This window comes from Mycotypha africana, assembly GCF_025528875.1.
Source record: "Mycotypha africana strain NRRL 2978 chromosome Unknown BDF20scaffold_9, whole genome shotgun sequence".
NCBI lineage: Eukaryota > Fungi > Mucoromycota > Mucoromycetes > Mucorales > Mycotyphaceae > Mycotypha > Mycotypha africana.
This window is the reverse complement of record NW_026515733.1, coordinates 1,474,214-1,499,301: the sequence shown is the minus strand read 5'-3', so window position 1 is coordinate 1,499,301 and position 25,088 is coordinate 1,474,214. Positions and strand designations below refer to the sequence as shown.

General features: G+C 40.4%; 3 protein-coding genes across 3 annotated transcripts; 1 reads left to right on the top strand and 2 right to left on the bottom strand.

Moving 5' to 3' along the window:
- Positions 1-5,805: 5,805 nt before the first annotated feature.
- Positions 5,806-6,003, bottom strand: BDF20DRAFT_825256 (uncharacterized protein; the record flags this gene model as incomplete). The annotated part of the gene is made up of 1 exon (XM_053077960.1): positions 5,806-6,003. The coding sequence occupies one exon, from the start codon at positions 6,001-6,003 to the stop codon at positions 5,806-5,808; it is 198 nt and encodes a 65-aa protein (XP_052933758.1).
- BDF20DRAFT_887796 (uncharacterized protein) lies at positions 5,879-6,925 on the bottom strand (the record flags this gene model as incomplete). Its single annotated transcript, XM_053082043.1, has 2 exons — positions 6,705-6,925; positions 5,879-6,323 (listed from the first exon to the last, which is right to left on the bottom strand). Coding segments are annotated over exons 1-2 (442 nt in total), but the record flags the coding sequence as incomplete, so codon positions are not given.
- Positions 6,926-20,729: 13,804 nt separating this feature from the next.
- Positions 20,730-24,782, top strand: BDF20DRAFT_1003168 (uncharacterized protein; the record flags this gene model as incomplete). Its single annotated transcript, XM_053074644.1, has 7 exons — positions 20,730-21,241; positions 21,322-21,349; positions 21,421-21,483; positions 21,571-23,025; positions 23,118-23,145; positions 23,455-24,416; positions 24,486-24,782. 7 exons carry the CDS (start codon positions 20,730-20,732, stop codon positions 24,504-24,506), a joined length of 3,069 nt encoding a protein of 1,022 aa, XP_052933756.1. The 3' UTR covers positions 24,507-24,782.
- Positions 24,783-25,088: the final 306 nt, after the last annotated feature.

The following is a 25,088-nucleotide window of genomic DNA, read 5'->3' as shown; positions in this document are numbered from 1 at the left end:
TTTTAAACGATTGTTTTATTAAAAAATGGTATTTTCCAAAAGGAACGTTTAATTCTTATGTAATTCTTTTTTCACATTCGCAAGATATGAATTTTTAGCTGCAAAATAACTCTAAAGTCAAGCCACTTAACACGACATGAAGTTATTAAAATTCAACATTGAATTCATGATACTTGAACAAGCTCAACATAAGTTGGTGTCCCGAAGTTTCCGTGAATGGCCGAATTACAAAAAAAAAAAAAAAAAAGAAGAAAAAAAAAATTTTTTTTTATAAAAATCTTTGAATTCGCTTTGTAGTGTTCACTATTGTTCAATGAATGAAAAAATGCTCGGAATGGTATAGTTACTTTCTTTTTTGCAAATGTAAAATACATGTATTTTTTGGTTGGTAAATTCTGGGCAAAAAAAGAAAGGGACTCAGAAAAAAAGGCACCCGCCCTGAGTTTATTCATATTACTTCAAAACAATTAACCGTACCGTCAGAAAAGGTATACAATAGTGTCTGCTTTTTGATGAAGGCGTATTGTTTTAGCTATCTACATGGTCATTGGATTTATCATTACGAATGACGTAGAGGGAGTTGTTTTGTTTTTCATACTATTCTTTTGATACGGATTCTATGCATTTAGTACGGCCCGTTGAATGTGTGTCGACCAAAAAGAAATGCAATAGATTTTCTGTACTGTTCAGCTGTTGATATCTTTCCGATAGTCCCAAAAGCATCGCCAGTGACAAAGGACCTTTTTTTTTTCCCTATTGTATGCTCCATTGAAACTCGCGTCAATCGCGTCTATTTCATTGTAATTAGGGTGCGAGAAAGTGCTCGAGATACAGCAGTATCGCTTTTAACGATGATTGATTCATAAGGCGGCTTTTCGCCTCATTTCACGCGTTGATCAAAATCCTTTTACCTGTTGAACATTACACAAATTCCATGTGGTTTTTGGTTACAAACGTCCTGAAAAAGCCATCAAATTGTATTACTTTGAAAACTTGTACTATTCGAAGATTTTTTTTTTTTTTATTTTTTCGATGGTTGTTTAAAAATAATAAAGAGCACAAACTTTAAAAGCAAAAAGTAAATTGAAGGTAAGCCAGTTGACGAACTTTATGTTGATGAACAAGTTTCTGTCCAAAGTCATCTTACCGTTCTTTTACTTTTTGATTTTGCGTCTATCCCAATTGATTACATAAAACTCCATCACCATTTTGAATCCAATATCAACCCCTCATCCCGGAGACAAAACCCAAAATAAGTGATCACCACCATGGTGATGCGTACCAGATGCGGTAAGATCTTTTTACCGAACCTCGACAAACTACACTGCAACCAGTCCAGTCATCCAGTCTTTTCAAAGACGACTGAATACATAGGATGTGTCCTCAATGGAGGAAAGGTAAAAAAGTCTCTTTTCGTCTATAGCACTGTGAAAAAATCAAACTCCTACTGAAAAAGTGTGTACCCAATGGGAGCTACTTCTTTAAAGATCATCGCCGCTTCTCTGTGCACGAAACTCGAGACGAATAAAAAAGGTACACAAGCATTTAATTAGGTCAGCTAAATTGCAGCTAACTACTGAAATGACCATGGTTTTTTTTATTAAAGTGCCAATCAAAAATGTCTTGATAATCCAACTTGTATACCTGCGTGATTCGAACAGTAGCATATCGGATAATACTTTATTGAAGCAGTATTATATCTTTTTCTGATACAGCTGAAGCTGTATATGACAAATTATTTGAACCATTTGAAAAGTAGGAATATTTACCAAAAATGAAGGTTCGCTTTACTCTCGAGCCACCTTTTGCAACCTATCCATGTTGAGATGCATAGTAATATCATGAACAGGAGCGGGATATTGTGGCTTAAATAAAATGCATGAGATGACGAATAACTTATCAGTACAAGGAAGCAGCCATACCATTCTCTTGGGCGCCTGCTGACCCATTTATTGTCCGTTTATAAAACGAAAGTGAGCCCTGATTCGGATCTTTTTTCTTTGGATGTGTGCATTATGAAAGGCAGAATCCTTTCAGATGGATAATTCGCCGTTCACAAAGTCATTCTTAACGCTATGACATTTTTTAAATTTCAAAAATTGAATATGTTTCTAGACCCAAGTCTTTGTATGTTTTCCGCAGACCAGCGGGCATAAGGAAATACTTGGAACCCTAGGAGAGCGTCTTTCGCTTATTTGCTCTCAAAATATCCATAGTCAATACACCATCATAATAAAGAGTCTTATTCATCATGTTTGCTGCTTAAACATTTCGTTACTGATACGTTGATATACGCTTCGAAGGGTGGAATGTGGTCCGTTTCAATTGAAATAAGCAATCGAATATTGAAATCGGAAGACCGTTTCTCAAAGCATGAAAAAAATTCTCTGCTGCCTTGATGAAGGTTTTTTTTTTTCTACTTTGAGTTACGACCAACGTTCCGTAATAAGTGAAAGCTTATGTATCTTCGTTTCAAGCCCTTTTTCATTTATAAATAGCCCATTGATTCTCGACTTTGACAAATATTTTCTTCATCAACTTCAAATACCAACTTACTTTATTCAAGTACATCCTTTCAATTTACTATGGTTCGCTTTTTATCTATTGCACTCTCAGCGTTGCTCGTTGTCACGAGCGTACATGCAAGAGGTCGTGTTGTAATGCCTCCTCATGGCTCCCATCATGGTATACTTCCTTTCCCTCCTCCTAATCCTCCTAATCCTGGTAACCCTAATCCTGGTAACCCTAATCCTGGTAACCCTAATCCTGGTAACCCTAATCCTGGTAACCCTAATCCTGGTAACCCTAATCCTGGTAACCCTAATCCTGGTAACCCTAATCCTGGTACATGTGCTGGTTATGGATTAAATAACGATGCTGTAAGTATTGAAGGGAAAAGAAAAAAGATTATCCTATCTGTCAAGAAATGCCATTTCATCTATTAACATAATGTCTACTACAGTTCGGCCATTTCAATGCCATCTTCTTTGGTAATTTTAGAACGGGTGGTGGTTCTGGTATCATGGGCCCTCTCGCTGTTGGTGGCAATTTTACTGCTCCCAATTCTGTTGTTAACGCCAACAACGGCTCTAACTGTGATGATAATCCCTCCTCCATCGGTTCTATGGGTCTTGTTGTCGGGGGAACTGCCATTACTTCCAATACACAAGTCCACGGTAACGCTTTGATCGCCGGCGGTGGCACCCTGGGCCAAATTAGTGAGTCAGAAGCCGGCTTTCAAGTGACTAACCAACTTGGCACCGGCGATTTCGATTTCTTTGCCGTTCGAGAAGCCGCCCTAGATAACAATGAAGGCTATGCTTATATGGATCCTACTGCTATCATCGAACCTAACGGCGCATTTACTCAATTCAGATCCGATGCTGACTACGAGGTTATCACTTTTGGCGGATGCGGGGGAATGCAATGTAGTCTTGACCCCAATACGGAATCAGACCCTTCCAATATTCTTTTAGGCTCAGGTAATTGGAACGGTTTCCAACCTATTGATCCCAATAAGACTTATGTTTTTAATGTAAGTAGAAAAACGCTGTTGATCATTCGATGCCATTCGTCCATATGCCTCTTTTAACCCCCCTCCTTTTCGACGATACATAGATTCCTGTCATCAATCGTGGCACCCTCACCCTTCGAACCAATGATCCTCTTGATAGTCTCAATCCTTGTAAAGTTGTTTGGAACATTTATCCCGTTGATGACCGAGGCGTCTACCTGCGTGATGGTGAAATCACCGTTTATCGTGCCACTGCTTCTCAGTTGGGTGGGTTGACCATGGCCCCGGAAGGTAAGCAATCTTCTGCAATAAACATGTATGAAAATAAGAAAAAACAAAAATAGCCTAATAACTCCATTCTCTCTTCTATTTCTAGCCCACATTATTGATGGTACTACGGGTAACTTTGCTGGTACCGTCGTAGGCAGGGACTATACTTGGTCCGACTTGGGTGCCGGTGTTGAAATCCACGATTACCACGCTATTGGCGGCACCTGCGATGCCTTCCAAGGATGTAATCCCCACCCAGATCATAATGTCAATGAATGTACCAATACATTGACAACTACCTCTACTGCTACTACTACGCAAGTAATTCCAGTTCCAACAACCACTACGCAAGTAATTCCAGTTCCTACAACCACTACTGAAGAAGTGCCAGTTCTTACAACCACTACGCAAGTAATTCCAGTTCCTACAACCACTACTGAGGAAGTGCCAGTTCCTACAACTACTACGCAAATAATTCCTACAACCGCTACAGATACTATAACAGATACTATTACAAATACATTAACAATACCTACAACCACAACTAATCTAGTTACAACAACAACATCAACAACAGTAACTGAAACTGCAGCAGTTACAGCATTACCTCAACCGTTATATGATGCTAATAGTGGTCGTTGTGTTCAAGCATTAGCTAATGTTGTTACTGTTAGATTTGTTAGCACTACTCCAGTTAGTGCAGATACTTGTTATTATTCATGTGTGGCTTCAGGCAAAATGACTCAGACTCCGTGGTATATAGGATTAGCAAATAATCTTACTGTAACAGCTAGTAACGCTAATATGAATAATAACTATTATGTATGTAACTGTGTAAGTTCCGTAGTAAATCCACTTGTTGCCGCCACTAATTGTAATAATAATTTGGGCGATTATAACGACGCTAGTACAGCTAGTATGTATCTATATACTATACCAGCTTAAATTAAAATAACAAATTATCAATAAAATTATGAAGATATTGTAAGGAAGTTACTAAGAAAGGAAATAAAAAAAGGTACACCACAACCACTACTGCGGAAGTGCCAGTTCCTACAACCACTACGTGTTGTCTATGGGTAAAATAGAATAATAGAAAAGAGTAGAAAGACAAGAGATAGTCTGTGAAAACTTGTGGTAGGTTTATTAAGAGTCAATTAATACAAAGACAAGGATCAAGACAAGATTCTTTCTACACTTCAACTTGGGATCATATTTATAGGTTTCAGGTAACTTGATTTAAGGAGATATGCCTTACGGAGTTGATAGAATTGCTAGCTTGGAAATTTCTAGGAAATCAGAACAGTAATATGAGACATGTCAAATCATACATATCATTGATATCAGTTGATATGACTGTGTGAAAGAATACAATTGGATATTCATAGGCGATATAGAGATATTAGAAGGATATGGAAATTGCTAGAATAGGCATGATCTTTCTGGATAATGTCTGGGTCATAACTGATACGTTTAAACAGAATTCTTTCTATTCTTTCTATTTAAAACCTAATTGTCATGTCCCGATCACTGTCTACGATATCGAAACACGAGTGAGAATTAATTAATTTAAACACAGCATAAACGGCTGTCAACTTAGAATTGAATTGTCGATTGAGCAACTGTTCACAAGTCAAACTGGTATTAGATCCATAACAGTGCAAGAACACGCCTTCACTAATATCTCATTAGATCCATTAGTACTTATTGGTTGTAACTACATCTTCCTAACATCCACTATAAGCTCAGCTGATTCTCTGAAAAATATATAAAGCCTTCATGTTCTCAAAATTGAATTAAAAATTATCTAGACTTTTTCGGTCTCGTTCTACCTTGGTCTATAAAAATCTTAAGAATATCTCACCAATGAGCACCAAAAATTGGCCGGGGCAGATCCTAAAGTTTCTATAGTATAAACTATATATTGCTAAAAACCCCTTTGGGGACAAGGGTATAAAAAAGGATTTAATCAGTTGTTGTTGTGTGAGGGCTGGGGGTCAACTATTGTAATAGGGCGAAGCCTAGTGAGTAGTCTGGTGGAGGGGAATCAAATCCATGAAACATATGATCGAGTTCATAGAGAATGTGACACAGGGCCGGTCAACGGACGGTCCATGATTGGCGAGTGGCGGCTGATCGAGGGGACGGGTGGGGAGTTGATTCATAGGATTAGACAATGGATCTAGAATTGATATTGACATCATCAGACGTTGATGCATCTGTAAGCACTGTATGGCATGTTGTTTTGTCATGATGGTGGTGGAATGATGGAAGCAGAAGTTGGAATGACCACCAGATAGCCATCCGAGACGCCATCGGAAACAGCGGCTACGCTCTTCGCTAGTCATCGGGTGCCAGAGTATAAGGTCTATGCTGATGGATGTCCGACACGCAGAGAGTAACTTTGAGTTCTGGTGTGGTTGTTGCAGTTCATGTAGGGTTTCTGTTCGAAACTCACGAATGCATTGGTTGAGGACTTTGTGATCAACAGACTGCTGTTGTTGGACTCGGTTCCAAATAGGAGAGCGGCTGAGACGAAGTGTGATATTCTTAGATATCAAGAGTTAAAATTTAATAAGTTTTTAAATGTAGAGACTGAGTGAGTCAGCGAGACCGAACAATAGTTCTTGTTTAGAAATTGAATGGTCTTTTATATGAATGTGAGGTTGAACTGAGCTTATAGTGGAATTAAGAAAGTAGTAGTGACAACCGAGTAATATTGTTCCTGTTAATGAATTGTACAACGCCACTGAGATATATCTAGATTACCAGTAAGATTTGAAGTGTGCCTGATGAAATCTTATTTGTCCCAGTGTGCCTGGAATCTTATTTGTTCCAATGTACTATAACTGGTAAAGGCAGTAAATCTGGGTTGTTTCTCAGATTGTTATATGAATTAGAGGTCAGAACATGACACGAAGATAGGTTGATTTGCTGGATGGGCCTTTGACATATGGGTGTAGTAAAGTGAAGAGAGCACTATTTGGTAAATGGTGAGAACGAAGTATGTATTTAGCCTGGAGGATCGCACAGCGTTCTTTAATGGATGGTAGATCGGCCATGTGGAGCATTACTTTAACAGATGAACGGGATAAACCACCAAGATCTTTCGAATGCAGGTATTCTGGGCCTTCTCTAGCCACCCAGGCGGAAAGGAACACCAAGGTAGGGAAATGAGTTAACTGACTTTAAGGGCGATTCATAAAGGCTATAGGTCATGGGGTCATTATGAGGGTCGAGAATACACATTTATCAGGGTGCCAGCGGTAACCAAGGGCGTAACTGTGATTTTCACATTGGTGTAATAGATGCTGTAGATGGCGACGGTCTGCAATCAGTACCACATCATCAGCGTATAGCAGGCAATTCAGCCGAGTGGCTAGTTCACAGGGAGGTAGATGATGTACAGGTTGATGTGAGCGTAGGATAGCTGGTAGCTCATTGATGTAGTATGAGTAGAGTAAAGGAGATAGGGCGGAACCTTGCAGGACACCAGTGGTGGGGTGGAATCGGGCTGATTTGGCATTATGCAGGTTAACTTCAATTTGTACCTCGTCAAAAAGATGTTGTAGCAGATTTTGAAGGGGGATTGGTATGTTAGAGGTACGTAGGCTATTCCAAATAACCTGGCGGTCTACAGTATCGTATGCCGATCTTATATCCAGGAATGCAAGCACTGGGGAAGTGTCATAGTGTCGTCGCAGAATGTTGCATATTTCAGCTAAGTAAAGGGCTTGATCCAGGGAGCTTCGAGCCAACCGAAAACCCCTAGAGCCAGATCGATGGGTGGGCCAGGCGTTAAGACAATATCTTTCAAACAGTGCTCGAGTATCTTACGGAAGGTAGAGGTGAGGCTGATTGGGCGATAATTAGCTGGATCAAGTGGATTTCCTTTTTTGTATATAGGAAGGGTTTGTGCTGTTCACCAATTAATTGGTGTATACGTCCATTGCCAGGCGAGATGGAATAAGTAAAGGAAATTTGGTGCTAAAAGGTCAACGATAGGGCGAAGCATCTCCGATACGAATATCGTCAGGTCTTGAGGCTTTTTTCGTGGGTAAGGTAAGGATGGCTTCCTTGATAACTTCAGTATCAATGGGAAAAGGGAGCGTATCGTGGGGGGATAGTGTCGAGGACAGGCAAGGGTGGCTGTTGTCGGGTTTGCTGTGGCAGGAATCGGCCAGAAAAGGTAGACTGCATGTGGAAGGCCATGAGGTTCGCAGCAGCTCGGGGACCTTCTACACAGGAAAACGAAGGTTTGAGGGTACAAGACTTTTTTATTTTGCTAAATCGTGCTATAGATTTTGTATACTCCTAAGAGCTCATCTGTAAGCAGAATTGTCGCCATGTTGCTTTTCTGCGTTGGTTGATCATGAGTCATAGCTGGGCCTTTGTCTTCCGATGGAGAAGCCAATAATAGAGAGCATTGATGCCTGCTGCTTTACGCCATTTTTTGTAATAATATTCCTTTTTGTCAAAATTCTGGCGCATTGCTGGTGTCCAAAAACCCTCCATTGTTATTGTCGGATTTTTTTTTGTTTAAATTCATGTGCGATTTATTTGAACAGAAAGACAGAAGATGAAAGTAAAGTTGAAGACAAATGGTATAAGAGGAGAAGAAGGGGGGGGGCTAAAAGAGGCAAATGGGCGGCACATTATGAACAGTACTCATCACAGTGTTTAAGTAATGTCTGGTGGGGACACCTTTTCAACATTCTGTAACGTGATACTTAAAGTTACAGAGGATTGGAGTCTCTGTAATGCATTCGCTGTGAACCAAGCTTCATTGTTCTCGGGGTTGGCTGGTACCAAAGCAAAACGGAGTGGTGTATCTGCGTACCAGCGTCCAGGCCAGCTAGTACGTCCCATTAATGCGGGTAGCTCCATTAGAAGCCGTGTTAAAATAGATAACGTAGGGAGCCCTTTTAAGAGACGTAAGAAGGCCCGAGGATGCTGAAGCCATGGCAGAAAGGAATGGGGACCAGTACATATGTATATGCAATGGCCGATCAAGGGAGTAACGAAATAACTGTTGCATTTAGGCTGGAGAATACGGTGAACAAAGATAAGCTGTAATGCTAGATGTTGCTGATGTATATCAATGATTCCCAAGCTGCCAAAACACTTGCGGAGACAGATAGACCGCCAAGAAGGAGCTGGTCGGAAGGGGAGAACAAATTTGCGCACGACAGTTCGAATGCTGTTTAACCATGTCTTTGGTACTGGTACTACTCGTAACAAATGCCAAATTTTATTGAGAACTTGAGGGTTTACTACCAAGGACAAACCGCGAACGGAAAGGCCTCAATCTTACAACTTACTGCAATGCATTTTAATGATGTTAGTAATACGCGCAAGGTAAGATTTCAGCTGCCTCGGTGATGAGTAGAGGGAATATCCTAAATAACGAACAATCGATGCACTTTGCTTGGTATGGTATTCAATCCCCTTAGATTGGGCTATAGCTGCCCAGCATGGACAGCAATTCCCAGATAGAGAGACAATGACGGTCTTTTCGATGTTAATTTTGGCATTACTGGCGTCTCCGTACATAGTCAACAGTTGTTCCAGTATGGGCCATTCATCAGGTGAGGCCAGAAAAACTTCCAAATCATCAGCGTAGCTTACTAATTTAAAGACCGGTGGATGATACCATTGGATAGGGCTGTCGTCTGCTCCAGTATCCGGATGCCGAATGATTGGAGGATTGGCCATTAAAGATATTTGTGTTGAGAAAGGTGACAGTGACACTCCCTTAAGAGAAGAGGCCAAAATAGTACGTAGAAATGGCTCGAACATCAGATTGAAGAGCAGAGGCGACAAGGGGTCTCCTCGGCGCAGTCCACGTCCTTGTAATAAAGGCTTTCCCAGAAAACCATTAATTGAAACAGAGATGGCCGTTGAGAAAAATAAGGACATTAGAGCTGAGATAAGATGAGGAGGAAAGTTGAACCGTGACAAAACTAGTCTGAAATATTGAGGATGCACCCGATCGTAGGCCTTTTCCTGATCGAGCAGGACGGCTACAGCTTTGGAAGCATGGGGATCGGAACTACGGCGGAAACTATCCATCAATGTAATATTCACCCATTCATTATCTGAAATCAAGCGATGTGGCATAAAGCCTGTCTGATATGGGTTGATTAACTGAGGAAGAACCATATTAAAACGATTCGCGAGAAGTTTGGTATAGAGCTTAGCATCGGAATTGATAAGTGACAATGGTCCCCAATTAATCAAGGGGAAAGGGTCACCCTTCTTAAGCAGCAACATCATCCTAGTTTGTTTCCAAGACAAAGGAATATTACCATGTAAGGCCTCATTCAAAACGGTCAAGAATAGAAGTTTAGCCTTGGGGAATTTGTAGATCAGAAACTTGTAAAGTTCGAAAGGCAAACCGTCCAAGCCAGGACTCTTCTGGTTGGAAGTATGATTCACTAATTCTAGCAATTCTCCGGTAGGGAAATCAGCGCCCACAGTATGTGAAGCCTGTTCTTCTAAGATGACATCTTCTGGTATATTGGCTAAAAGAGTGTCCACTGCTGCTAAATTAATGTCCTCTGGGGCATATAAATGACTATAGAACCGGTGGGCCTCTTGTAAAATCTCGGGCGTGGTTTCCAATAGTTTACCACTGACGCTACATCTTAGGTGATGAATAGTCTGCCGCATTTGACGTGATTTGATAACCCTATAGAAATACTTGGTATTTCGTTCTCCTTGCTCATGCCATCTGGTAGCGGAACGAAGTAAAACTTTGTTCATTTCGTCCTTGGCCTCCTTATCTAAGGCATCGTTCAGCTGTTTTATCACCGCCTGTTGGCGTGTGTCGTTTTGGAAATCACTGGAGATGGATCCGGCAGACAGCAATTGCTGAAGCTCCTGCTGTAGCTTTTGGAGGCGGTAACGTCTATGCTTTTGAAAGCCACGAGTGAAACTTTCACTGGTATCTTTCAAGGCACGTTTCAGACTTTCCCACGTTTGTTGAGCAGTTTGATCACCACCGACTCAACAGAGGCGAAAAAGGAGTTAATGACATCGGTTAACAAAGCTACGAAAGTATCATTCTGCAGTAGAGAAGTGTTAAAGCGCCAAAATCCGGGGCCAATATCATGCCTTTCCGGAAGTAGATCAATTTGTAGTAATTGGTGGTCTGTCCATGAAGCGGGTAAATATGTCTGTTGGCAGTTGGATATTCGAGGCTGATGGTTTTTGCTACAAAAAATATAGTCGATGGTGGAGGTTTGAGAGCCTCGGTGAAACGTAGGTTGACCGGCCGAAAAGCAATTGTCGAAATGTTCTAAAAGCCATTGATGCCAGGAGACAAAACGAGGGTCGTCACAGGTCTCATCGAGCTTCAACAGACTTAAATTAAGATCTCCCAGTATTATGGAAGGTGACTCTGCATGACCCGTAGACGCGAATGGTGAGGACATAAATTGTTCTAAAAAAGGTAGTCTGTTGGTGGATTGTGCAGGGCCGTAGATGTTGGTAATAGAGCATTCTACTTGTTGTAGAGTTTGATTATATACTGATGCACGTATGCACCGCTCATCAAGTGAAACGGTAGCGTCCTGCAGTGTGAGGTTTTTGTTTAAGCAGATAATGGCAGAATATTTAGTGAATAATACGGAGCAGTTGGGAAAAAGATAAGATTGAAAGTAGCTATTTTGTTGTTGCGTGAGATGATCTTGTAGGTGAAAGGCGGAAACTTCCTGTAAACATAAGACATCCAAAGAAAGAGATGATGATTTGAGGTAAGATAAGAACACTCGTTGATTGTTCTTATCTGCATCCTTGAAAATGCTACGGGCATTTAAGGATGCAATACGCACATGGTTTTTACTCATGGCCCTTACGGGCGATCGTATCAGAGGAGCTCGACTGAGCTTTCTCACTATTTATATCGGAAGACTTATCTTTGACAGTGGTAGACACAGTTGGACGCTTCAAAATCTTCTTGGGAAGAACAAGCGGAGTGTCGACATCCATGGTAAGGCGTTCGTACATCGGAGCGTATTTAGAGTGCAGGGTTCCTAAACACGGGATATCAGTGTTATTTGATTGCTCTGCATCAAGAGCAATTGTTCCTATATCTGGGGTTGACCTCAAATGGGATTCTACCCCGTAATCAAGCATGTGTGCGTCCTGATCCTCGGATAAATGTACTGGCTGAGTAGCACTATTATTGATATCCCTTATCTCAACAATATCCGATGCCATGGTTGACTGCGAGTTGTTCTCATCTTTAGATGTCTGTTGTGATGTAATAGTTTCATAGACATCTAAATCCTCAGTAAACGAGGTTTCTTTTGGTGCAGGTTCTGCTAAAAGGGGCTCTACGTCGGGGACACGGCAACGACGCTGAGTGTGTCCATGACCACCACCACGGAAGCAGACTAGTTTTGTAAAGTTGTGCAATCTTTTTTAAATATGCCCTTCTTTACGGCAGTAGTAGCAGATGGGCTTTGCACCTTTGTAACTAACGGGGACCGTGACATCCCAGGCTTCTAAATACAGCATACGCTGCAGGGCTTGATATGACGCCGACCCGTCAGCTACTTGACAGTCGAGCAAAACAGAAATATCTCCTTCGAAGAAACCATGACTCAATCGTTGCTTGATTTGAAGCACCCGGCCATAATTGGATATTGACTCCTTGAGCTCGTCAATCAGCTCATCAGACTCTGCTCCGTAAGGCAAAGTCATGGTTACACGACAATGATCATTGGCTTCAGTCCTGTCCTTGTAAGGATAAGCCTTATACTGCACACCGCTGTGCGTGATACCCTCCTCTATGGCGGCGCGGGTACTCTGATCATCTCTAAAACGAGTATAAAAAACCAAATCACCGCGGGTACGGTTACCACGGAACGATACCGGGTTAAAGTAGTTGCCCACGACCGGGTCAATCTGATCGATAACTAATTTAAAAGCTTCAGATTGATGTTCAAACAATCTGCTAGGTAAGCCAAATATAACAGCTCCGGGCATGAGAGCGGTCTGTACAATGGATTGTATACGCTGAGAACGGAAGTATTCAGCGACCTCAGGGTCTTCGAAAATAGTTTCGACAGTGTACAATTCTTTCTTTCCTGATATCGAACTGACTTCGAGGAAGGAGAACATTGATTTTTAAACCTTTGGCCACAATGATTGACCAGTTAGTCCCATGCTTGGTTTGTGATTCGATCGTCATGGGTTGATCGATGACTAGAGATCTCGAATGTAGAAATGTAGTTGTTGGTTGTAAATGCTGCAATCTGATTGGTCAGTTCAATAAATGTACTGAATAGACGAAAGAAAGGCCCTGTCGTATTTGAGGCATGATGGCAATATAATATATGAGTAAATCACAAAACGTTTAACGAATTGTATAAAATAAAACTTGATCTCAGATATGAGTACTGGTCATATCTTCGTTCCCGTTTGGTAAGCGATGTGTTCAATTGCATACATTTGAACCTTAGATCAAATGTATAACAAATAAAGATAAAATAAGAAAGTAATATGGATTAAGGATAATTCTTATGTGAGAAATGTATAACAAATAAAGATAAAATAAGAAAGTAATATGGATTAAGGATAATTCTTATGTGAGATTAGCTACCTCACATAAGAACTAAACAGGTTATCTTTATGAAATATATTTTACTTAGATTATCTATGGCTATATGACGTCTAGGTATATAGCAGGATTGGTATATGTACTCGTAGGATATATTGATTCAACAACCAGATATAGTAGGTCACGGTACTGCTCCCTGCTTTGGAAATAAAGTATGGTTGGAGATAAAAAGGCTCAATCACTCTTTATTAACACAATAAACTGCTCACGCAATCAAAAGAACACCACGCACAAATATCTCTCTCTAGCTAACATCTACAATCATTGCCACAGTATCTGAGCTACACAACTGGTGGCCGATAGATATTGGATTATAGATGTAGCTGCATGATCACCGTGGATCTGCCAGGATAGCACATTACAAATCAATCCGCTCTGGGATGGACGAGTAATTATCCACTTAAAGGGAAGACCTATTCTTTTACAGAAACCTCTGATTCACTGAGTATTATTTGACCATAATACATCAGCGTCAGCTATAGATCCCGATACAATCATTTCGTAAACAGCAAACAATACAAGTCTTTATAAATAGCAGTAATCTTAGTTTTCTTTTCTTTTTCTTTAGTTTGTTTTTGGAGGAGAAATAAAGACGGTGGTTTAATTTGGTTAAGCTTTCGTGTTTATTTTCTCTTGTGTTATTCTTTACCTTTTACCTCATAGTTAAAACTTGCGAATACCACAATTAGAAAAGAATTCTGTTTAAACGTATCAGTTATGACCCAGACATTATCCAGAAAGATCATGCCTATTCTAGCAATTTCCATATCCTTCTAATATCTCTATATCGCCTATGAATATCCAATTGTATTCTTTCACACAGTCATATCAACTGATATCAATGATATGTAAGATTTGACATGTCTCATATTACTGTTCTGATTTCCTAGAAATTTCCAAGCTAGCAATTCTATCAACTCCGTAAGGCATATCTCCTTAAATCAAGTTACCTGAAACCTATAAATATGATCCCAAGTTGAAGTGTAGAAAGAATCTTGTCTTGATCCTTGTCTTTGTATTAATTGACTCTTAATAAACCTACCACAAGTTTTCACAGACTATCTCTTGTCTTTCTACTCTTTTCTATTATTCTATTTTACCCATAGACAACACGTAGTGGTTGTAGGAACTGGCACTTCCGCAGTAGTGGTTGTGGTGTACCTTTTTTTATTTCCTTTCTTAGTAACTTCCTTACAATATCTTCATAATTTTATTGATAATTTGTTATTTTAATTTAAGCTGGTATAGTATATAGATACATACTAGCTGTACTAGCGTCGTTATAATCGCCCAAATTATTATTACAATTAGTGGCGGCAACAAGTGGATTTACTACGGAACTTACACAGTTACATACATAATAGTTATTATTCATATTAGCGTTACTAGCTGTTACAGTAAGATTATTTGCTAATCCTATATACCACGGAGTCTGAGTCATTTTGCCTGAAGCCACACATGAATAATAACAAGTATCTGCACTAACTGGAGTAGTGCTAACAAATCTAACAGTAACAACATTAGCTAATGCTTGAACACAACGACCACTATTAGCATCATATAACGGTTGAGGTAATGCTGTAACTGCTGCAGTTTCAGTTACTGTTGTTGATGTTGTTGTTGTAACTAGATTAGTTGTGGTTGTAGGTATTGTTAATGTATTTGTAATAGTATCTGTTATAGTATCTGTAACAGTTGTAGGAATTATTTGCGTAGTGGTTGTAGGAACTGCCACTTCCTCAGTAGTGGTTGTTGGAATTACTTGCGTAGTAGTTGTAGGAATTACTTGCGTAGTGGTTGTAGGAACTGCCACTTCCTCAGTAGTGGTTGTTGGAATTACTTGCGTAGTAGTTGTAGGAATTACTTGCGTAGTAGTTGTAGGAATTACTTGCGTAGTGGTTGTAGGAATTACTTGCGTAGTGGTTGTAGGAACTGCCACTTCCTCAGTAGTGGTTGTAGGAATTACTTGCGTAGTGGTTGTAGGAACTAGAATTACTTGCGTAGTGGTTGTAGGAACTGCCACTTCCTCAGTAGTGGTTGTTGGAATTACTTGCGTAGTAGTTGTAGGAATTACTTGCGTAGTGGTTGTAGGAACTGCCACTTCCTCAGTAGTGGTTGTAGGAATTACTTGCGTAGTGGTTGTAGGAACTGCCACTTCCTCAGTAGTGGTTGTTGGAATTACTTGCGTAGTAGTTGTAGGAATTACTTGCGTAGTGGTTGTAGGAACTGCCACTTCCTCAGTAGTGGTTGTAGGAATTACTTGCGTAGTGGTTGTAGGAACTGCCACTTCCTCAGTAGTGGTTGTAGGAACTGGAATTACTTGCGTAGTGGTTGTAGGAACTGCCACTTCCTCAGTAGTGGTTGTAGGAATTACTTGCGTAGTGGTTGTAGGAACTAGAATTACTTGCGTAGTGGTTGTAGGAACTGGCACTTCCTCAGTAGTGGTTGTAGGAACTGGCACTTCCTCAGTAGTGGTTGTAGGAACTGGCACTTCCTCAGTAGTGGTTGTAGTTGTAGGAATTACTTGCGTAGTAGTAGCAGTAGAGGTAGTTGTCAATGTATTGGTACATTCATTGACATTATGATCTGGGTGAGGATTACATCCTTGGAAGGCATCGCAGGTGCCGCCAATAGCGTGGTAATCGTGGATTTCAACACCGGCACCCAAGTCGGACCAAGTATAGTCCCTGCCTACGACGGTACCAGCAAAGTTACCCGTAGTACCATCAATAATGTGGGCTAGAAATAGAAGAGAGAATGGAGTTATTAGGCTATTTTTGTTTTTTCTTATTTTCATACATGTTTATTGCAGAAGATTGCTTACCTTCCGGGGCCATGGTCAACCCACCCAACTGAGAAGCAGTGGCACGATAAACGGTGATTTCACCATCACGCAGGTAGACGCCTCGGTCATCAACGGGATAAATGTTCCAAACAACTTTACAAGGATTGAGACTATCAAGAGGATCATTGGTTCGAAGGGTGAGGGTGCCACGATTGATGACAGGAATCTATGTATCGTCGAAAAGGAGGGGGGTTAAAAGAGGCATATGGACGAATGGCATCGAATGATCAACAGCGTTTTTCTACTTACATTAAAAACATAAGTCTTATTGGGATCAATAGGTTGGAAACCGTTCCAATTACCTGAGCCTAAAAGAATATTGGAAGGGTCTGATTCCGTATTGGGGTCAAGACTACATTGCATTCCCCCGCATCCGCCAAAAGTGATAACCTCGTAGTCAGCATCGGATCTGAATTGAGTAAATGCGCCGTTAGGTTCGATGATAGCAGTAGGATCCATATAAGCATAGCCTTCATTGTTATCTAGGGCGGCTTCTCGAACGGCAAAGAAATCGAAATCGCCGGTGCCAAGTTGGTTAGTCACTTGAAAGCCGGCTTCTGACTCACTAATTTGGCCCAGGGTGCCACCGCCGGCGATCAAAGCGTTACCGTGGACTTGTGTATTGGAAGTAATGGCAGTTCCCCCGACAACAAGACCCATAGAACCGATGGAGGAGGGATTATCATCACAGTTAGAGCCGTTGTTGGCGTTAACAACAGAATTGGGAGCAGTAAAATTGCCACCAACAGCGAGAGGGCCCATGATACCAGAACCACCACCCGTTCTAAAATTACCAAAGAAGATGGCATTGAAATGGCCGAACTGTAGTAGACATTATGTTAATAGATGAAATGGCATTTCTTGACAGATAGGATAATCTTTTTTCTTTTCCCTTCAATACTTACAGCATCGTTATTTAATCCATAACCAGCACATGTACCAGGATTAGGGTTACCAGGATTAGGGTTACCAGGATTAGGGTTACCAGGATTAGGGTTACCAGGATTAGGAGGATTAGGAGGAGGGAAAGGAAGTATACCATGATGGGAGCCATGAGGAGGCATTACAACACGACCTCTTGCATGTACGCTCGTGACAACGAGCAACGCTGAGAGCGCAATAGATAAAAAGCGAACCATAGTAAATTGAAAGGATGTACTTGAATAAAGTAAGTTGGTATTTGAAGTTGATGAAGAAAATATTTGTCAAAGTCGAAAATCAATGGGCTATTTATAAAGGGTTTGAGACGAAGATACATAAGCTTTCACTTATAACAAATGTTGGTCGTAACTCTTAGTAGAAAACAAAACCTTCATCAAGGCAGCAAAGATTTTTTTTTCATGCTTTGGGAAACGATCTTCCGATTTCAATATTTGATTGCTTATTTCAATTGAAACGGACCGCATTCCACCCTTCGAAGCTTATATCAACGTATCAGTAACGAAATGTTTAAGCAGCAAAAATGATGAATAAGACTCTTTATATATGATGGTGTATTGACTATGGATATTTTGAGAGCAAATAAGCGAAAGACGCTCTCCTAGGGTTCCAAGTATTTCCTTAATGCCCACTGGTCTGCGGAAAACACACAAAGACTTGGGTCCGGCTGACTCACTTATTGTCCGTTTAATAAATCGAAAGAGAGCCCTGATTTGCATCTTTTTTTTGGATATGTGTGATATATCCAGTTATTAAAGACTTATGAAAATAAAATAAGACAGTAAAATGACCAGACACAAAGATAATCTTTATTTAGGTTTGCTGAGAATGATAAGATCTTAGCCGCAAGCGGGTGTCAAAGTAGATGTGTGTCAGATTGTCAAGCAGGTACTGAAGTCGTTTTGTAGTTTAAGACGTATATTAGTATCTTGGATACAACAAAGAGGAAGGAATGGAAATATTTGATTTGATCGAATGTAAGGTGGTCTTGTGAATGATATGCGGAAACTTCTTGGAGACATAAAATGTCAACAGACAAAGCAGGGGAACGTAAATGGGATATATATTGTTTCTGGGTATATTTGTCAGCATCCTTGAAAATGCTGCGAGCATTTAAGAATGCGACGCGTATATGTTGATTATTCATTGCCCTCTTGGGCGGTCATGGCTATCTTGGGAGGAGTGGTAGCCGCATCTATTATCAGATCCATATCATCGGTGTGTTATATACGATAAGATAAAGTATAAGAGAAAAGAAAACAAGAGGAAATCAGTGAAGGCCAAGTTATCTTCTTTTATTAAGTAGAATATTCTGATAAAGAATCAAGACAAAAACCATGTAGGAAAAAGTACTTCTATTTATATTTATGGATATTGTAAAAAACTTTTTCTATCAAGACTCTTAGGTGCAAGATGACCCGATAATAAAAGAAAAGACATACCCAATTGTTACTGTATGGTTCATCATGCTATAGCGGTGCCTTGACCGATTGGATCGGTGACAGGAGGTAAGTGGGTTGATCTAACTAAAGGTTCCTTTGACCCGTACTTCAGCAGTTTCATAACTAACGTGACGGATAGGATAAACTATTCCTTAATTCTGCCGGCGTTTACGTTTGTAACCTTGTTCGTCAAATCCATCATTACCAGCCTGTTTTGGTTTTCCTGGACATAAAGTCAGCTTACGACACAGTAGACCGTGAATGCATCTGGTCTATCTTAGCACCCCACCTCCCAAAGCCCCTTCTCTGTCTCCTTAAAAACTTGTTCGATGATGTTCATCTGGAAGTCCTGTTACAGAACACTAGGTCATACCGGTTTAATCCTATCCCTCTTCCTGTACACAACGTATATCAACAACTTGCCGGATACACTTCCAGTACCGCTTTCAGAAGTAAACATAGATCAAGCTGAAGCCCTCACCTCATCAATTAACTGTTTGCTATATGCGGATGATGTAGTTCTCATAGGGCACCGTGAATCTCTACCTTCCTTACTCACCAAATGTGAAGAATATAGCCATTCCCTTAAGTACCGTTGGAACCCGAATAAATGTGCTATATTCGACCCGGCCTCTACCACTGAAGAGTTTAAGCTATATAGCTCTTCAATTCCTTGTATGCATAGCTTTTCATACCTGGGTATCTCCATCACACCGGGTGGTTATCTAGATTCACGAAAACCAATACAAGACAATATCAATAAAAGCTACGTCAACAATGACTTAACTTGCTGCCATGGGTGTCAACCCAACTGGTCTTCCTCGCTTGTTATTCACAAGGTTCTACAAATGGTTCACTCTCAAATTGAATATGGCTTAGCTATAAGTGAGCTTAACCCACACACTATCAAGAAACTTGAAGCCTGCCAAAACAATTGTAATCGTCGAATATATGGATGGTCCACCAGGCCCGCTGTTAATGTGATGCTTCACCTAACTAATCAACCCACAATGCAGGAACGTGTTGCTACCTTACAAGCTCAATTTATATTTCGAGCCCGCCAGCTCCCCTCCTTCTCTCTGCTAAGTACTCTCATGCCCCATCTACAATATTCCCGTTTCAAAGCCCAATGGCGCAAACTCCTGAAGACATCTTTATGGAAATAATGCACTTCGACCAGTTCAGAACCAATAAGTAACAGTGAATTTCACAAGCTAAGATCTCAGTATTTTCAAAAGAATCTAGAACAACGCCAATTGGGAACTAAACTATTCTCTACATGTCGCAATAAATGTCAGATTGATATGGCAACCCATTCCAGTGAGCGTAGCCGGATAATCCAATGGCGCCTTGGTTGGCTACCTGGTGGCCTTCCACAAACTTCCACGACATCCGTCCTACACCCTCTCACGATCCCATGCCATAACTTGTCTTAACATGCACAACCGTCTGTTCGTCCCTACCACCATCCCTGATCCAATTTCATTCTTACTGAATATGCTCCTCACCAGTAAGTCCCGTCGTACCCACATAATTGCTACTTGGCGTAGACGATGGCCTGTAATGTGCTCGATTCTTATTGACTTAGATCACTTACAACATCGTCTTGACCCCCCACCACTCTTAGATCATCTACCCGGTCAACAATTTATAGACTGGTTGTTATCATAGCTGTTAATTATTTGACTGTTACCTTCTCCCTTTTCCTTTTCTTTTTACCTTTTGTCTCTTAAAAGGCTTTTTAGTTCTATACTGGAACTGGCCAGAGCAGACCCAATGTGTTAAAGGCAATAAGTCCTCACAGGTCATTAAAAATTTTATCCAATAAAATTATTTTTGATCGTATAACAAACGCTCCCTTATCCTCGTACTTTTAGGGTTTTTTGATTCCTGCGCGTATTTTGATCTGTCCAGGGCAATTTTTGATATGTAGTTTATCTGTGTGCCCATTGGGTTAAAAATTATATATGTACAAATACTTTTCATTCAAGCTCAGATATCTTTTTTGGAAATAACATTCTTTTTGTCTTCGTCATAATGCCTCTTTTCCTCATTCCTTTTTCATTCTCCTTAGGAAGGTCTGATACCGCAATGCCTAATAAAGAAGAGGGAAACAGTTTTGCACAATATACATCTGGGAATATCAATATGAACAGTTACTTTACCCCTCAATTGCCTCCTTCATTTAATGATAAACACCAATTCAATCGATATACCTCCCCGATCAACCAACAGCAGCAGCAACCGTCAAGGCAGCAACAGAGACGATATGCGACACGCGAAGAAAGTGAAGCAACTGTACCTGTTTTCACAACACCTACGGATATGTATATAAGAAGAGAGCTTAACCCGATACCACGGTTTACTTCGAGTCAACCTTTACACAGTTACAACAACCGAGAGTCAACCACGCCATCGACATCAACATTACCATCACCATCGACGCAACAAGCCTACTCTACACCAAAATCTCAACCGCGTACAAATTATAATAGTTTTCTACCATCCTCACATTCATCCCATCTTTATAAAGATGCGGCGAGTAGTGCATTTGATCCTTTATCAAAAGAATATCCTTCAGTGCGTCCGACTTCACCTATAAGGTATTCAGAAAGCGTTAAGCATGATATCATCAACCGGGTTATGAACTCACAACTAATTGAAACTTAAAATGATTGAATAGTTTTGGATCTAAAGTACCTTTACCAAAGGTAAGAAGAATTGTTGGGTTGAAAAATGCCAAGGAGTAAAATCTGATTAAATATTCTCTCTTCTTTCTCAGGTAGAATCTCTTCATGCTAACTCTTCCAAGAATGGTACTCCTGGAAGATCAAACTATGCAAATGTAAGTAAGCTGAAATCCTAGAATATTTTCTTTATTGCCAGCCATAATTTAGAGATACCTTTCCCCCACCCTCTTCCCCGCACTTAGACAACAAGCTCAAGCTCAGTACAATCAAATGGAATATCAACGGATGATAAAGTTTTTGCACAATTGGTAGATATGGGATTTGATGTAGAGGCTATCAAAGTAGCGATGATAGCGAGCAAAAACGGGGATTTCCAAGAGATATTAGACACGTTACTTCAAAACGCGACCACACCGGCGCCATCGAAAGAAAAAGCTTATGCCAATGAACATATGGCACCTGCACAAAGTGATCCAAACAGCGCTGATGTCTCTTCAGATGAGGAGGAAGACCCAGCAGTGCTTAGGGCGCAAGAAGAGCAATGGAGAAAAGAACGTGAAAAGCGCAGAAAAGGATATTTAGCGCAAATTAGACGGAATAAACCAATCCCACCCACACCTAATTCTGGCAACAGGAGCAGTAATGACCATTGGAATGATAAACAACATGATACACCCTACGTGGCTTTCCCGCCTCCCCCTCCCCCTCCTCATGCACAGTCTCAGCCCACGTCCGCCAAAATGTCTTCCCACTCTACTACATCGTCATCCTCTCACGTCAGTACGCCTCCACCTCCGCCTCATACGGATCCTCTTACTGATTATGCGGATAAAGAAAGAAAAGAAGGCAATTATCTGTTCAACCATGGACAGTTCGCTGAAGCGGAAGTTGCTTACACGCTTGCAATACAATCCCTACCGGCGGATCATAGTAATAGTGTCTTGCTCTACAACAACCGCGCTGCTGCCCGACTCAAGCAAGGTAAATTCCAAGATTGTTTATTGGATTGTACGCTAGCTATTGATTTAGCTCATAAACATATCAACAGTAACACCTCACCGAGCAAAATCATGAGCGCTACGAATACAAGCATGAAATCACAATTGCTAAAGTCTTTGCATAGAAAAGCATGTGCGTTGGAAGGTCTGCATTCTTTCGAAACAGCTTTCCAGGTTTATGAGGAATATAGAACAATCAATGGTGAAGAAAGCCCACTCGCTGTACAGGGTATCAAGCGATGTCAGCAAGCTATGCAAAATGGATCGTCAGTGAATAATGCTAAATGGAAACCATCATCACCATCATCAACAACAGCTAACCAGAGCAGTACGAATAGCAGTGCAACTGCATTCCCTGATATTGACTTTAATATGTTTATGCCACCCAAAAAAGCCCATTTAACAGACGCTGAATTAGAGGAAATCAACAATAGCAAAGCCGTAAAAGCAATGCGTGATAGAGAGAAGCAAAAGGAAGCGGAAGAAGCGGAACGATTAGAAAAGGACAACAAAGTGAATTCACAAATTACTATTTGGAAAGCAGGCAAAGAAAAGAATCTGCGAGCATTGTTAAGTTCTTTGGATATGATCCTATGGACAGATGTACAATGGAAAAATGTAACTATGTCAGATTTAATTGAACCTAGAAAATGTAAAATAACGTATATGAAAGCTATTGCTAAAGTTCACCCTGATAAGGTAAGAAACGCCTATAAAAACGTTTCATTTGATTTGAGTACAACTATAGCCATAACTAAAAGGCGTATACTTTTTTTTTTCTTCTTTGGCAGCTTCCTGCTACTGCAACTGTTGAACAGCGTATGTTAGCAAGCGGCATCTTCACGACTTTAAACCAAGCCTGGGATACATTCAGAGCAGAGAACAGCTTATAATTTCCTTTTTGATACCCTCATTCCTCTATACATAAAGTCTCTTTCAATAAATTGTAAATTTTAAATATTTGAAGCAAGTTGACGAACGGACCCATTTTTTGTGAACATTAAGGCAAAGAAATGGTAGGATTATTTGGACGGCAATTGAAAGGCGAATAATTAACCCGCATCATTGAGAGGTACTAAATTTCCTTGTTCGACTCTTCACACCATTCAATGTCCTCGTTCATTATAGATACCAATGAATTTGGTAACCCCAACTTTAATGCAAAAGCCTGGATCAATTCCATCCTAAAGCCATCTACACTAAGTACACCAACGACCCCTGTCTCTGAATCTAACAAAGAACTCTCAATAACGTCGACAACTTCAGATGAAATAGCCGACGAAGATCGGGGTGCTGCAAAGAATACTACTATACTTGTTACTAAATTACAGCTTACAGGTGAAACCATCTCACGTCAGTTTGACCAAGTGTCTTCTTCTCTCATCCATGCTATGCCTCGCGTTCTCTACGATATTAAAGTCATAACTGATCAAGCCCGATCGACTTACGAAAACCTTCAATCAGTGAAAAAGAGCTTACGTTCCTTTGAAGAGGACAACGCTGAAGCGATAATAGAACAGTTACGACGACCACATATCGCAAAACAACGTATGGAAGAATGTCGAATGCTATTATTGGAAAAATCAGATCATCTCAACAAGATAAAAGAAGAACAAGAGAGGAAAAGGAAGGCTGAAGCAGAAGCTGCTGAAGTAGAGGCGAGAGCAAAGGCTTTGGCAGAAGAAGAAACAGAAAAAGAAAGACAAAGAGAACTATTACTTGCTGCTGAAAAGGAAGAGGAGCGTATCAGATTGGAAGAAGAAGAGGAAATAAAGAGGAAAGAAAATGAACAGGCACAAGAAGACGAACGGGTTAAAAAAGAGGAAAAAGAACGACTAAGGAGAGAAAAAGGAGAGGAAGAGGCTGCAAGACTGAAAGCAGAAGAGGAGCAAAAGACAATAGATGAGGTAGAGGAATATGGCCATGTACAATTGCCGCCTTTAAGACAACCGACACCAAGGCAAAGGGTTTCTCAGTCTGCGACCGCAACAGCCAAAACACAAAAGGATGAAGGAAATAGTTACCTGCAGCAAATTTCAGAATCTGTGAGCCCTCAAGTGAGCAATGTATTCAAAAAGATTGGTGTTCCGGTAAGTCTTTCAGATATTAGATTTTAGGTCACTAAATTCAGTCATATTCAATCATTGTCAATTTCGTAGTTAGATAAGTTTTGGCAATAACACTTTTTTGCTACAAAACGCCAAGATTATAGCAAAAGCCCAGGTTCCATTTTCCATACCATTAAGCTATAATAATTGATATATGCAACTTGCCACTGCATTTGCATCATGACTCTTTGCAAAGTATGCCTGATACTAACCTTCCGAATACCGACTATCTGTAAATAAATTTTCTTCGTCATGTAAACTATCATATATTCACCTTTTTTGAAAAAGGCAGATAAATACCTTCCTATTCTCAATTTCATGCAGTAAAAAAAAACCAAAAAAAAAAACCAGAAATTGGAGATAACTTAAAGCAAGAAACCACTACGTTTTACTTTCAAGCTTTGAATGCAAACTAGTCATAATGTATAAAGCAAACAATTAAGCATAGTCAGAGAGTTAAGTATGTGGATTTTATTCAATAAACAAGGAGAAATGAGTAGCAACAGAGTCTGCTCTGATGTTAAATTACTGCAGAACATGTAAAATTACGATAAATTGAATGAATACGTTAACAAACTGAAGGGCAACGTTGTGATAGGTTCGATCCGCGTAGTGCAAGTAGTAGTTCCTGCATGAGACAGCAGCAAAGGCTAT